Genomic DNA, 15664 nt, shown 5'->3' with positions numbered 1-15664 from the left:
TTTTATTTAAGTTCAGATTTAGATCAAATGCTAATTAGTGTTTAAGAACCTATTGACATGACCTGTTTCAGCACCATGGACAGCAGCATGCGGTGCTGCAGGGAAATGTGTCTGTGACTGTGTCTGAATGTACTGAATTCAAGGCTTAGAATGACTACTGTGCAAATGTGCTTCAGTTTAATGCAACTCCTACACAGCAAATTAACTGAAATAACCCTGAACGATGGTGATATGTCTTGCCTCTTCCTCTTGCAGATGAGGAAACAGAAGAGCAAAGGGGAAGTTCTATATGAGCAATCTATAATCGGCCTCATTTATATTAGAAGTGTGTGATTACTAAGGTGGAAAAAAAATCAAATAAAAATGCATGTCACATTGAAACACAAGCATATACACTACCGTGTAAAAGTTGACAGAATTGTGTTTTTTGTACAAGTCTCTTACAAATGTCTCTTAATGATGACCCAGGCTACATTTACTTGATCAAGAAGAAAGTAAAAACAAAACAAAATAAAAAAATAAAATAAACTAATGAAAAAAGAGCCAAGGAAAGCGGTTTAAAAACCATCATTACAGAAAAGCTGTAAGCTAAAACCTTGTGTCCTTACAATACTAACATTATAAATAAAAAAAGGACAAGATTTAAGCATAGCTTCTCATTTTTTCTGGTCTCTTTTCACATCAGCCTCAGGATTCACACAGAGTTCCACACTTTACAAAATGACAGAAGGAAGCCAAGGGATGTGAATAACTGGAGTAAACAAAAGCTCCTTTGTAGGACATATTCTCCTTGCTGCACTCTGGAGCTGTTTCCAGTTTACCAGGTTACAAACAGATTAAAGAAGCAGCCCCTCATCCCTCAGGAGCCCCTCTAAGCCTCGCAGACCCTATACCTCTGTTGCTGCCCATGTCCTATAGCCTGGGAAGAGGAAAGACACAAAAAAGAGTAGCAAAGGAGGAGGAATAGTAAAGAGGAACAGAGCGTGCTACACACAAACACGTACAGAACTGGTGTCTTTTCTCTCATTACCCTGGCGCTAACTAGGCGATAAGAAACCACACGAGAACACTGGTTTTTTTTTCCTCCTTGAAAGCAACGACACAATTGTCTGTTAGACGTCTGTCTAGAATTTGTAATTTCCTTCTGCTTATGCTCGTTTAGTCCCAGAACGCCCTTCTGCAGCCTCAGCAGCGCGACCAATTCAAAAGCAAACCAAAAAAGAGAGAGGAAAAAAAAAAGATTATTACTTTATCTTCCAAGTTTTTCACAACCAAAAAGACATAAACTTAGTAATTCCCACACACTATAAGAAACTGCAAGGAAGATGTTAAGTTCTATGAAACAAAAGCTTTGCCAGCTGCTGGTGTTGTAGGATGAATGAATGTCGGCCTTCAGAGCTGTGTCTTCACAGACCATTGTGCTGCGATCTCCATCGATCTCTCTCTGTCTCCTGCTCTCATTTCCTGTGGATTGGAACTTCCCTCTTCACTGCTTTACACAGAGACTGTATCACAGCTCCCCTCGCTGTATAGTAGAGGAGAACGGGATGGATTGTAATGGGAGTTATTTCTAATGCTCAAAATGTGTTCAGTCACACTTAAGTTAGAGTGATGACACTTACTCAGCAAATCTGAGTCAGTCGGTAAAGATGAGTGAAGTTCTTTCTCTGCTTGAGAAATGTGTGAATAACTCACTTCTTGAGATTTTTTTTTTACCAAAAATCTGGCATATATGGATCACAAATACTTCTTATGCTATGTTTTTTTTTTCTTAATCTGCTTAAATATAACATGAATGGCAGAATGTTAACAAAATTAAAAAAATCATACATACACGTACGTAAGTTTTTTAAGCCGTCAAAGATGAGGAAAAAAAAATATACGGAATAGTGAGCATAAGGAATTTCATTGGAAAACATTAAAAAAATTGTAGAAAAAGTGTAAAATTTCTTACAAATGTATTTTTTGCAGGTAGTTTTTGGGTGTCAGTTAATTTGATCCATCTTTGGAGTTTGAAAAGTTCATTTTCTGAAATGTAAAAAAGGAGTACTATACCAATACTATAAATTTTAATAAACTATACTAACCAGTATTATAAATTTAGGACAGAAGTGTGTGTTGGTTTGGAGACACATGCTCCTCATCTCATGTGAAGCGCTAAAAGCTCTGTCCTTTTCACGGGGAGCCACCAAAGGCTTCCTACAGCACTGAAAAGGGCAGCATAACCTGCTGGCAATTAACAAGCACCACAGCTGATAAAGAGAGAGACAGAGAGAGGAAGAGGTGCTGGAAGAAAGACAGAGAGAGAAAGAACAACAAAGAGGAACGGCGATAGAGAAAGAGAGAGGACCAGGCTGATTCAACAGATGAAACGGGACGGGTAAAACAGGCGAATAAAGGCAAAAATCATCACAGAGTGAAGAAGAGAACTTCAAGGCCACAGGGAAGAGAAATGGAGGAAAGGAGAGCTGAGGGAGGGAGATCAGGGGGAGGTAAGGCAGCTGGAAGGAAAGGTGGCATTAAGATGAAAGAAAGCATGCAGAGACCAGTTGCACTTCAAACGAAGGTCAGGAAGCAAAACACAGCGATGTACGGAGAGAAGAGAAAGAGTAAGAAGGGTAATTAAGAGAGAGAGAGACAGCGAGAGAATGTGGACAATTGAGAGAACAGAGGAAGAACTAGTGTGAATATGCGTTTGAATTTGTTAACAAATTTCATCGCACGTCTCCCTGAAATCTCTGGACCCTGATTGGTCGATATTAACATTCTGCCATCAAGCATCTCGTGCAGTGACATGTAAACTGTACAGGTGACCGTCGTCCATGGCAACCAAATTCCTACACTGTGTTAGTTTGATGTCTCTCATGGCTTTCCTTAGTGTGTTTCTTCTCAAACAATACAGTAGTTTTAACTTTGGTATTTTAGTTACATTTATTTGCCTGTTTGGACCAGAGCATATAAGTGAAAAGCGGGTACATCCAAGCTGTTCATTATCACAAATTAAACCTACATTTATTTATTCTTCGTTTTTTTCGTTTATTTTTCTTTTTACACTGAATTTTCTATTAAATAAATGCAGCCTCAATGAGAATAAATCTTTTGTCAAATTGTGTCAAACCTAAACACACCTATATACTCTGGAAAAGCCCATATAACCTGCTCCCACTTTCTTATAACTGCTTAAAGGTGTCAGTCAACCAGGCAGAGCTAATAAATATGACAAACCATGTTTGCCCCCTAGGCAAATGAGCAAAGACCATTTCTGAACTACATCAATACCCATAAGCCCATGTAACGTCAACACGCTCTGTACACAAACATCAGCAGCACATGTCCTAACTGCATGCAATTTGATCCTCCACATGCAAACAAATTCCACACAGCTTCACTCAAAACAAATTAACTAGTAACAAATACAGTGCGGGCCGATTGTGATAGCCCCCTGCATCCATTCACACATGCCACAGCTGCACAAGCATTATTCAGCCACCGTGCTCACATTCATATAGCACATCCATTACGTTATCATAATCAAAAGCAATTTGTTGCTTAGCGCCAAGCTTTTCTTTTTTTTGTTTTTTTGCTTTTTTTTTTGCAAGCAGTGATTAAAATGGCCCCATGGAGGTTTAGATTTGGTTAGAGGGATTAAATGTGATTTAATGTGATTTTACAAGAGTAAAGCCCAGGCAGTTGTGAGCTTTGGAAGAAAGAAAATAAAACATTAAAAAGGAAACTCTGGTAAGGTCATTCTGTACATAAAAGAGAATTTATGATTATAAACCATACACGGTGCAAAGTTCATGCAGACTTAGGCTTTTTTCCCCCTCTCTGTAAGTTTTCCAAGCTCTCGGAGTTGTTTTTGAAGACTTTGCCCTCAAAAAAACCTTTGTGAATGAATAAATGTAATAATCAAAACGGAGTCACCAGGAAAATGGCCAAACTAAGATTTTACTTTTAAACTTTTTATGATAGTATTAAATATCTGGAATCACTGGGAATATCAGAGACCCCAGGACCATTTTAAAAGCTTAAAAAATAAATAAGTAAATAAAAATATCCATCCATCCATCCATCCATCCATATATGTAATGAATGCATGTCTACTTTAAGGGACAGATGCCAGTACCATTACATAATCTAACAGGATTTCATGAGGCTAAAATATAAAATAATAATAATAATAATAATAGTAATAATTTTGAAAATGCTATTATCATTTTTGTGCAAAATTCTGTTCAATGGGATGGAAAACCTAAAACCTGTAGAGTCAACCTCAAAAAAACACGAGGGGTAAAGTGCATGTAAAGACATGCAAATATTAAGAACAATTCTCTGCTGACACACTTCAGCTAATCGTGAAAATTGAACCTGCGTCAGAGAGTGATGGTTGCTTTGCAAAAATGAATTGACTGAAAAAAAAAAAAGCAGACTGCACAAATTTCACTTGATTATGCACAGGCAAAGTGCAATAACTACAGTGAGCTGGAAGCAATTAGAAATCATTCTATTGTGGTACAGGAGACAACAATGAAAGAGAAGGCGAGAAAAAGACGATCGTAATCTTGAAAAGTCTGATGCTGGGAATTGTTTAAAGGAACAGCTAATTGCATGTGGGAAAAAAAAAGCAGTGCCAACACAAACAGATCTATATTGAAAGATATTGAAAAAAATGCACCTATGAAGTCTAAAAGCTGCCATTTTCTCTTCTATACAGTACAGTATCAATCTCCCCCTTCAAGCTTCTGATAATGAAAGGGCAATGAATCCACCGGATGGGCTTTAGGAGTGATTTTGCCATGTTTGGGTTTATAATAACGATAAAAATCTCTATATCTCCTCGCTTTTTAATCACACTAGCGCATTCATCTCGGAATGATTTGGAATGTAATTTGGTGGGAGAGGTAATCGGGTTTTGCGTTAATTGACTTTGCGGCCTGCAGATAGAAAGGTTTTTCTGCTTCGGTAATTACCGCCCGCCATTCTCCTGTCTAGTCAGGTCTGCCTGTTGCTGTGCCGACCACCTCCCGGTGCGTATTAATGATGCGTGAGGTGCGCTGTGCCAGTGGGGAGTTACACAAAAGGAAATGCTGGCGAAGCCGAGCGCCCAGGACCCACGTTTCCACAGGTGCTTCACGCACAGCTGCCATCCAAATCAACAGAGTCTGCGGCGTCGATAGCTTCATCGATTAAAGCGCCGCCGATTTAGCTTCGTTTGCCAGTCTCGCTCGCTCTCAAGGTGTCTAGCTGGTGACCAAAGTTGCAGAAGGTCAAACCTCGCCGGCAGTCTCTTTCGCTCATTGTCAATGAATGACTGTAACTCGCTGTCAGTGTGAATGTGTCTTCGGTGTAGACGCGTGTCTCTCTGCCTCGCGTCTCTCTTTGTCCTTTTCTCTCTCACCTTATTTGTGATGCTTCAAAAACTCTTTTGTATCGCTCCTCCCTGATATAAACAGACTCGGAGCGCAGATGTTTTCAGACGCAAATACAAACAGAGCGTGAACTAGAATACATGCGGCACTCTCAAAGCTCCTAAATAAACAGGCACAAAGACGCAACAAAAGCATATCAACAGACGGGGTTACGTCATCTAGATGCAGTCGACATGAGGAAAAAAACACACTTTTGTTTGACATATTTGACATTTTCTTGTACATCTAGGCTGAGGGGGAGCTCTGCCAGTAGGGGGAGTCGTTTTTTGAGAACCTGAAAGCACGTTCACTTCATAGGGAACTACTACAGAGCGAAGGGGACACAGCGTGCAATTTCATAGCCAGAGATCCCTCAGGAAAAGCAACACGGTTTAGCTTTTTGAAGACAATGCGGCAATAAAGCTCCTGCCGTGACGGCTGACAGGTTTTTGGATTAGATCGATTCACAAGACAATCAGATCATGAGATTGAAGGCTTTGTGTTTTGAAAACTGGGAATTGGGTGTCAAATTCTCACTTTAACGCATGAGGTGAGAAGAACGATGCAAATTTCAGCTCACTAATTCAATTAATGTAGTGTCAAAGACTTCATCACAGGGACTTCTGATTATTAATGAGTCTGCAAATACAAACAGTGATGTCAAAATGCTCTCAACTGAGTTGAATTATTGCAAAATGAGATCTGAAGTGAGCAGATTTGTGACTTACGGGTTTCCGTAGTCCCAGACAACACACTGAGGATCCGTCGTGCCCTGAGAGGAGAAAGAAAGACAGAACAGGTTAGGAATGACTCCAAAACAATTAGTGTCGCATCGCAGAACACCAGAAAGTTATAATATATATTGTATGCATTTGTGCTACTATGAAGGGAGATGAAGCGTGGGGGAACATATGTGAGTTTTATTGATTTATTTAACAACATGATCAAACCAGGTGGCATCTGCAAACACACAACGCTGGGCATTTATTTGAAACATATGTTTTTTTAGAATGAAACGTAACCTTTTGCGACATGTTTAGCTTCAGAAAAGTGTGTACCATATTTCTGCTGCTCGGTTTAATGATGTGTTTTCTAATATAAATATATTCATATATTTTAAGTGTGAATCATTTGTCAAATAATAATAATATGCTAAGAAATCATTTTAATAATTTGTATTTGCTAAATGATACATTTTCTTACAAATATTCTTCAATGATTAATCATTAAAATAAATCAAATAATACAATTAAAATTTTATGCTCAACATTAATAATTAATCTTTCATGAGCACTGATACACAATTATTATTATTATTTTATATTGTAATATTTCACAATATATTTTATATATATATATATATATATATATATATATATATATATATATATATATATATATACATAATAACCCAAACGCACAATGACACTGGCCAAACAAATAAACATTACAATCAAAATGATAAAAATGACAGCTTATTTCCATGTTTTGCCACAAAAGAGAAAACACATTTTTCTATGTACAGAAAGCACAAACTCTCTCTCTCAGCTCGCTCTCCCTCAGAGACGCACACACAGTAACACACACACTAGTGTTGTTAGCACTAAGGACTAATTTAAGGAATACAGTTTTTCATATAATAAGACATAAGTCCCATCAAATTGATAAATTAATAATAAATAGTTGTTTACATAATATATGTGTTTATTGTGTACATTTAGTATATATATTAAAACATATATTTACATGTTTGTAAAATATACGTGCATTTACATCTATCTATCTATCTATCTATCTATATATATATATATATATATATATATATATATATATATATATATATATATATATATATATATATATATATATGAATGTAGCATTTTTTAAAATATACATACATGTGTGTGCATTTATATAAATAATATGCACAGTACACACACACACACACACACACCCATATATATATATATATATAAACCTTTCTCGAGTCTAGAGTGTAGACTAGGTGAATCATTAAAAAAAAAAACTCATTCCTGATTCATTGATTTGTGAGAGTCTGTGAAGATGCCCTCACTTTATGCCCAGTGTGAGACTCTAATCAGGGTTCAGTGGTGCATGGCTGAATGAACAGCTCATTATTGATTCATCAGCGAATCAACCGCTATAATTGACTAATCTGTTTCAGCGCAAGTTATGCCCATTATGTTTTTTTCAGCAGCAGGAATCCCACATGGGATCATATAACCTGAACAATGATCACCTCTGACCTTCAGGGGTACAGCAGACTCCCACTAGGCCTTTCAGAAACAGAGGGCAATTATATCATATTGTATGGTCTCAGTGAGGTTGTATACTTCCAATAAAGATGTATTCAGTGTGATGGGGACGCTATACAGGATTTCAAAACATTTCATTGCCCCCAAGTGGTTAAACAATGCCACATACTGAATTGGATCAGATGACTGAATCACATTTTGACAGTTGACACTAGTAATAGGTGTTTGAATGACAGATGGTTGACACAGTCTGCTCCAGTGGCAGAAAAGCAGTCCAGAATCACTCACGCAGATGTTCGATAATTGTGATATGTTTGCTAAGGCCAGTTTTAAGTGTCCAGTATGGACTAGTGCCACTCGATTGGCTCGAATGTACTTATCAGCAGCACAGACAGATGGCATTGGTACTCTCATTTATAATGAGAACAAATGACCGGAGCTGTTTTGTCATCGCAGGTGGTAAACAAAACCAACAAAACATGCAATTGAATACATCATTGCAATTTGAAACTGACAGCCAGACGCGTTTGGACATCAGTGATCAATAACCGGTGTAGACGCCAGTAAGCCCGTGTTAAGACTGATGAATGGGGAGGATCGCTGGCCAGTGACACAGCTGGAGAGCACCGCCTCCATTTCCGCGCAGCCTCTGGGGGTCAGGATGGCTCAGAACAGCTGTCCACACAGAGAGGACAAGTCCCAACACACAGACCCCGAGACACCCCACACACCCCCCCCTCCATGTCCCAAACATCTGCGGACCGAGGCTCTGCTGGACAATCTGAACACTGACCCCCGCCAAGGTCTTTCGTACGCAGATGGGACTCACACACGGACCGCGGCTGAGAGGGGCAAGACCTCGGTGCGCACAGAAAACATTCATGAGTCACGTCCACTCCCGCAATCCCAAAACTCACGCCTCTATGGAGGAGATAGCAGGTAAAGGTTGCCATGACGACAAGGGGAATATCACAATGGCAGTTTTCTCCGCGCAGCTGATAACTGCAGCGATGCACAATCCAATCTGCAGGTTTCGCATTTTGCATAAATCCTTGCGGGTGTATTTTTATTACATTTTTTTCCCACATAAAATATTGAGAGCCTTTATGTGCAGTACTTTATGTCCTGTGTATTTAGGGATTGTTAAAGATGTTCTATTCATAACAGAGGATTATTAATAGAGGGTCATTTTAAGAGAACTGTATTTCGTGCCTGATTATGGTGTTCAAATAGACTCAATGTGCTAGAATTCTGTGCTCGCTACATTTGTCGGCATGAGTGAATGTGCATTATAGGATACAACTAGCGGTACAGAAAAATAAAAATATGCAAGAAAAGAAATTACGGGCGAACGTATATTAACTTGATGCTGAAGGGTTGGTTTAGATAACAAATGTGTCATGTATTTGCTGAAAATATGTTATGAAAATTCCAATTCTCTTCACTAAGTAGTTGTTTATTAGCATTCATATTGTTAACATGTTGGCTGTACTAGTACTTATAAACAGAGTTGGGCAAGTTACTTCCAAATTGCAATACATTATATATTACTAGTTCCTATCTTTTTTTTTTTTTAAGTAATTAGTTACATTACAATGTTACAGTCTCTGAACTGTAATGTGTTACACTACTTTTGCATTACTTTTTTATTAAGATAACTACAGATGTATGACAAGCCAATCTAAACACACAGTGTTTGTCAAGCACATCTGACAGAATGATCTACACTTGAATATTTCCAAGTAAATTGAGAACCGCACATTTTAGGTTAAAATGTGTTACAATCTCAGTAACGTGCATTACAACAAGTATAATATTACCAAAATTGTATTAGTAATGCGTTATAGCAAAAAGTAATACATTACTGTAATTGAGTTACTTTTGTAATGCATATCTTGCATGACCATATTCTAAGCCTATTCAATACCTTAACTGAACAACTACCTGACTAAGTATTAATAAGCATTAGTTAATGGTCTGATAATGATGAGAATTGGAACTTTTAAAAAAAATTGACAAAAAATTCTGAATATATTCCTCTATTTATACATATGAACACTACCATTTAAGTTTTTTGTTTTTTTTTTAATTTCACAAGGATGCATTAAATTGCTAAAAAGTGACAGTAAAGACTTTCAGATTTTTATAGAAATTCATTTAAATAAATTATGTCCTTTTAAACTTAAAAGATATTAAGCAACACAACTTTTTTTCAATATTCATGAGAATTTATTTCTGAAAATATTTATGCAGATTTTTTTTCTCATCAAAACGAATCAGCATAAATTCTGAACGATCATGTGAACGATCTGGAGTAAATTCATCTTAGCCATCACAGGAATAAATTACATTTTAAAACTTATTAAAGCAGAACACCGTTATTTATTAACACTGTATTAATATTTCACAGTAGTACTCCCTTTAGAGCATGTTGATCAAATAAATGCAGAAGAGAGTTTCAACAACAATAAAAAGTTTACCAACACCAAACAGTAACAGTAGTGTATAAGAAAATTAAAGTGCTTCAACTTGTCACCCAAGGGATTTAGTTAAGAAAAGTTCCATCAAAAAATATACTTTGATATGATATGCATATTTTGTTGGGTCACTCACAACAAAAGTATAAAGTACTTACATTGAGCAAAGGGGCGAGTTCCACTGATACCAAGGGCTCGGTGGGCTTGGGTAAAGGACGTACCGTCACTGTCAGAATCTTTGAGCTGATCACAAACGGATCTCTGTGAAGAAGGAAAATAGAGTGAGTTGGATCCAAAGACTCACATCTACCAATTGCATCAGGAGTGGGCAGCATTCAGAATTTAGGAACTGGAGAGATTAAACTGGCCACAGCCCACAGAACTGGAGTTGAAATGACAAAAAGATGAGATCCAAAACTGCAATTCAGATCAATTCAACACAGTCATGCAACAGAGAATGTTTATTAGTTGACAAATTGCTACAATCAACAATTAAAAGTAGGACTAATTGTACATATTTATTCCCAAATTATTTATTTTTTTTCAACTGATTAGACAAAGACAAACGGATTTTATTTATTTATAAATTAAAACTGTTGTTGATTTATCAAATAAAAGAGAGTAATAAAAAAATACATTAATAAATTTAACGCAAAACGCTATCGGCAGCGATTTAAATATTGGTTAGGATTATAATGTACATTTAAAGAAGGGCATTTCTTTGAATATTACTGCATTTTAATTGTACCTCCTTTAATTTAGAATTTAAGAAAGCACAATTAAAATGTTAATTTGAAAAAAAAAATTAAATGTAAATTTTCTGCACACTGTATTCTGCCTCGATCGTAATTTGATTCAATTGAATTCTAAATGGCGCACAACCCTGGCAGGTAATGGCTGAGTGCCACCGTTTCTATGTGTGTGTGTGTGTGTGTATTTTAAATCCATTGGCAGAGCTATTTTGGACCATCCTGTGCTAAGCAAATCCATCTATTTTTGGTGTGCGAGTGTGTGTGTGTGTTGCGGAGAGGGATAAAACTTGTGGGAGTTGGGTCACAGGGAGTTACATTCTGTCACAAACAAATCGGGCAGGTTAGCTCCCCCTGGGGCGGAAAGAGCAAGGATGTGTACTCCGCGCAGAAAATTAATGAGACACAACGTAAAAGCAGACCAAAAACAAACAAATAGCCTTGATCCCATACATATTCAACGAGCTCCGTCACAATCAACCACACTGAGGAGCAATGACCTGGATACCCGCGCCTCTAACACGGCTCACAATAGAAAGAGACAGAAGCAAACACGAGCAGCGGTTGTCGGCACGCTCTTGTGTTCCTCGTCAGGGTTGAGGGCTCTGACATGCTTAGTGAGTTTGGACAGTGAACTACAGACCCCAGCAGGGCTTGAGCAGGAGAAGAGACGTCTCTACATGCCCCCCAGTGTCAGCTGCACGAATCAGCCTAATTACGCTTATCTCCTCTCTCTCAATACAGACAGTCTCTCAGTAGTGGCTACACTGAGGGCAAAGGCAACACAGTTATACGGAATATCTCAAATTGTAGCCTCACGCTTGCCCTAACGGTGCACGGCGTGATTATTTTCCGTAAGAGCACTTTATGTCCACACTCAAAGCGCAAATGATACGTGACATTATGGATGGACAAAATATATGTAAAAAAACTGTCCTTAAAGCCTGAGCTACTTCATGAGACCATTGTTTTCATTTTCTCTTTGTTTATATATATATATATATATATATATATATATATATATATATATATATATATATATATATATATATATATATATATATATATATATATATAGACATTATATATCATTAATTTGTAAACTGTAATTTTTTTTTCCTAAATATATACAAGCACACACACACACACACAAAATAAACAGACAAATATTTATTAAAATATTTTATTACCTTTATTTTTCTGGTCATCATTCTCAAATTTAGATATGAAGTGAAACTTAATCATAGGATTTTTTTATTTTATTTTATAACAATTCTAATTGTTTACTTTTTAGTGTCTAGACTAATAAAGTTCAACTGTGTGAGAGCAGCTGAGTCAGTTTGATAAGGCTTAGGCTGTATAACATGGCTAATTTGAGCTTTTAGAGCTACTTCCCTGGGCATAACATCAGAATATCCATGGCATGGATCAAGGGATTAACAGGTGGTGCAGGAAAAGTAGGCATTCTAGGAACAGACAGCATGGTATGTATTTTAGGCTGCTGTTGTAAAACTACAGACACAAGACGGTGTGGCAGCACAATGAGCAAGTGTGTGAACTGTTGACCTCCCATCAGAATATAAAGAGTACGGTCAAGACCTCCAAAAAAGCATCTTAGTCACGTAAGATAATTTCTAAACAGATTACAACAGGCTTAATGATTGCTCCACTTTCATTCTTTTGTTCAATTTCAATTTTGATAATTGTTCATTGTCTCCGCGAGCTGGTGTCAAACGTATACAGAGAAGCATAGTGAGTGTCCTCGAAAGTGCTTTCAAAAATGCATTAAAACACACGAACGCGTGAATTCTCACACACTCATACACTGGACTTACTTTGGTGGGGGCATTATGAGGCCGAGGGTGCGGTACAGGATGGCTCCGATGACGAAATATGGTGTGTCGTCTGATTCTATGGGACAGAAAGAGTTACAGTGTCAAAACATAACACTTGAAACATCCCGAATTTCATAAATAAATCGAACCATAAAAAGAAGGTAAAATCTTTCTAAACACATCTTAAATATCTGACATGTTTCTAAAAAAAAAAAAAGAATATGAAAAATTCATAATTAATCAAGCGATAAAATACTTGCCTTATATTTTAAATACAATGGAGTGTACTCATTTGAATGAATGAACAGATTTTTAGATTTCATTTACATTTTTGTATTTTTTTTTTTATAAATTAATACATATTTAACAAAAAAATGTAATTTATCTATAAGCTTAAAATCAAGTATGAAGGGAAAACGCATCACATGACCATGACATGCCGCTTCAAAAACAAAGCAGTATAAGCAGAATCTACACACACAAAAAATCCACACACTCGTATTCGATTCAACAGTTTTATGATCACAATAGCTGCACAATTTAAAGGAAGGGTATTAGAGAAAACTCTCAGTACAAAGCCTGACATTTAAAAGACACAGAAAGGAAGGGATTGATAGAGATATGACCACTGATTGTGTTCCCAGGCCATCTGTCCACTCCTCCCCACTGGCTCCATATAGCCCTGTTTTAGCAGCACACATCTCCGGGCTTTTCATATCATTTGTTTTGTTCTCTACTCTGCACGAGTGCCTTGCCTCCACATGAACCTCATCATCTGTTCTTTTCCGAGATTTATCAAGGACCTCTTTCTTCTCCATCCCTCCTCAGTCTCATCCAATTCTTCTTCTCCTCAAAACACTGTGGGCCTCCAGAGAGACTCGTCCCTGAGTAAATGCCGTCATATTTCACTTATGGAGGACATGCTTTGGACACAAAGCGAAAGTGATACAGTAGTTGGTGGTGTAACGGGCCTACCGTCCACATTTCATTGCTCTGTTGTTCTCGTGCGGCACTGGAAGTCCTCGCAGCTATTCAAAGTTCATGCGGACATGGGAAATGAGCTTTTAGCCCTGCTTTGAGGCGCTTCAGAAGCTCTGATTTTACTGCAAATTTCATGAAGAAAAACTCGGCCAAGCGTGGCTGAATCGCTGTTGCAATTTCCACTGACATTATGAAATTTTAGGTTTAATAATTTAGCTCGAATAGAGCTTGTTAAAATCACTGAACACAATATGCGTACTCTCTGATGCAAAAGTATGCGCTTGTCATGATGCTCAAGTGAATAACGTGATCTCATTAGCATATTTGTAGGTAGGTTTGAAAATGTTTTGTTCTGTTTTATATTATTTAGAACTTTTTGTTTTCACTTTATAGATTAGGTTTTAGTTATTGTTATGAGTTGTCACATTTTATTTCTTCATGTTTTATCTTTTTTATCTATTTTATTAGTTTTAATCGTTTTAATACTCCAACCTAAAAAAAGTTGTCATTTTTTTTATAATGTAACTATTAAAAATAGTTTTGTTATAATGTTGTTTTTTGTTAAAGGTATATATTTTCGTACAGTTATAGTCTATATTATATAATTTAATCTAATATTTGTCATTTTTAGCTTTATTTCAAATAGCGAACCCTTTTGATTGAACTGAATTGAATGAAATTGAATCTTAGCTTTATTTTTGTTAATAACAGCGACGCCGATGCTTACACGTTTAACACTGACAATGAGCGGAAGATACGCTAGCTTCAATAGACACACACAATACATATAAACAGCATTTATATTATTAATAAAAACAACAAAACGTATTATTACCTGATGATATCTCGATAAGTTGTTTTGTCTTTAGCACAGTGAAGAAGAAAAAGAAAAGAAAAATTCCCCTCAGACAGACACATTAAGTTTAATGGCAGTTCTATTTTGGAACATCATGTGCTAAAAATAAAAATAAAAAAAAGCCAGTTTTACTGCTTACTCCGTGCCCAAGATCTCAAAAGACCAACAAAACAGTCTATTTTAGCTCAGTTTGCTGTCACAGGATGAATAAAGGGAGGCGTGCATCGCCCGTGCACTGAGAACATGGATGTCGCAGGACAAATGCCGTGTGACTCATCCAGCACCACTGCAGTTCTCATCAGACTCAGAAAATCAAATGCCAATCAGCTCCACAGCACTTCTGACTGCATGCTAAACTATGAGTTAAAGGATGACAATCACACAACAAGTCCTGTTGGTCTGTTCTGAATGGAGCCTGACTTCTATCTACCCTCTATTCTCTGAGCCATCACTTCAACAATGCTATTTTGAGAAAGGGTCCTGATGAACCTTTCCTTCTTTCAATAGAAAACCATTCCGGACAAAGCTCTGCCCAGGGAGCCATCTTATCTCCGATGGCAGTGGGCAGAATGGGGAGTGTGTCGAGACAGGAAGTGTTTGTTATTTCCTGCTGGGCGGTCCTCCACGGGCAGGCAGGTCTGTAATGGTTTAGCCTGGAGTTGTTGAGACACTCGATGAGACACTAGCAATAATGGTCATTTCTTTGATGTCCGTTTGTTTCTTTCTCATTTCATTCAGCACTCTCTTCAGCCTTCAAACCAGCTCTTCCCTGCCCACATCCTGTGTTTTTATTCTCTCAGGCAGAATATTTCTCGTTTCCCCCCTATCTTTAGAAGTCTGAGGACTGAGTGCCTGTCATGCTGGCAGATCACTATGATTTCATTGGCCCATTTATTCTTCCTATTCTCTCAACTGTGTTCTCTGTCTCTTCCCAAACCACTGACTGATTGAATTCAGTTCTTCTCCACAGTCAGCTAAACACATCTGTACGTACAAGAGCTTAATGCTGCTCAGAATTGTACACACGGCGTTGGGTTACTTACCTGAGAATGGCAGTTCGCCAGACACAGTAAACAACAACT

The 15664-nt window shown here is 37.4% G+C and overlaps 1 protein-coding gene across 16 annotated transcripts in view; it reads right to left on the bottom strand.

Annotated features, from left to right (window-relative positions):
- Positions 1-15664, bottom strand: part of adgrb2 (adhesion G protein-coupled receptor B2) — a 232946-nt gene that overhangs the window by 73136 nt on the left and 144146 nt on the right. For all 16 annotated transcript variants that reach the window (XM_043217683.1, XM_043217691.1, XM_043217679.1 and 13 more), the window contains 3 exons: positions 12746-12821; positions 10320-10422; positions 6137-6180 (listed from right to left, as the gene is read on the bottom strand). In XM_043217683.1, coding sequence (XP_043073618.1) covers positions 6137-6180; positions 10320-10422; positions 12746-12821 — 223 coding nt within the window. The remainder of the gene's footprint in view (positions 1-6136; positions 6181-10319; positions 10423-12745; positions 12822-15664) is intronic.

Source organism: Puntigrus tetrazona, chromosome 19, assembly GCF_018831695.1.
Source record: "Puntigrus tetrazona isolate hp1 chromosome 19, ASM1883169v1, whole genome shotgun sequence".
NCBI classification, from domain to species: Eukaryota; Metazoa; Chordata; class Actinopteri; order Cypriniformes; family Cyprinidae; genus Puntigrus; species Puntigrus tetrazona.
The sequence above is the reverse complement of the archived record's forward strand: the minus strand, read 5'-3'. Positions and strand labels throughout refer to the sequence as shown.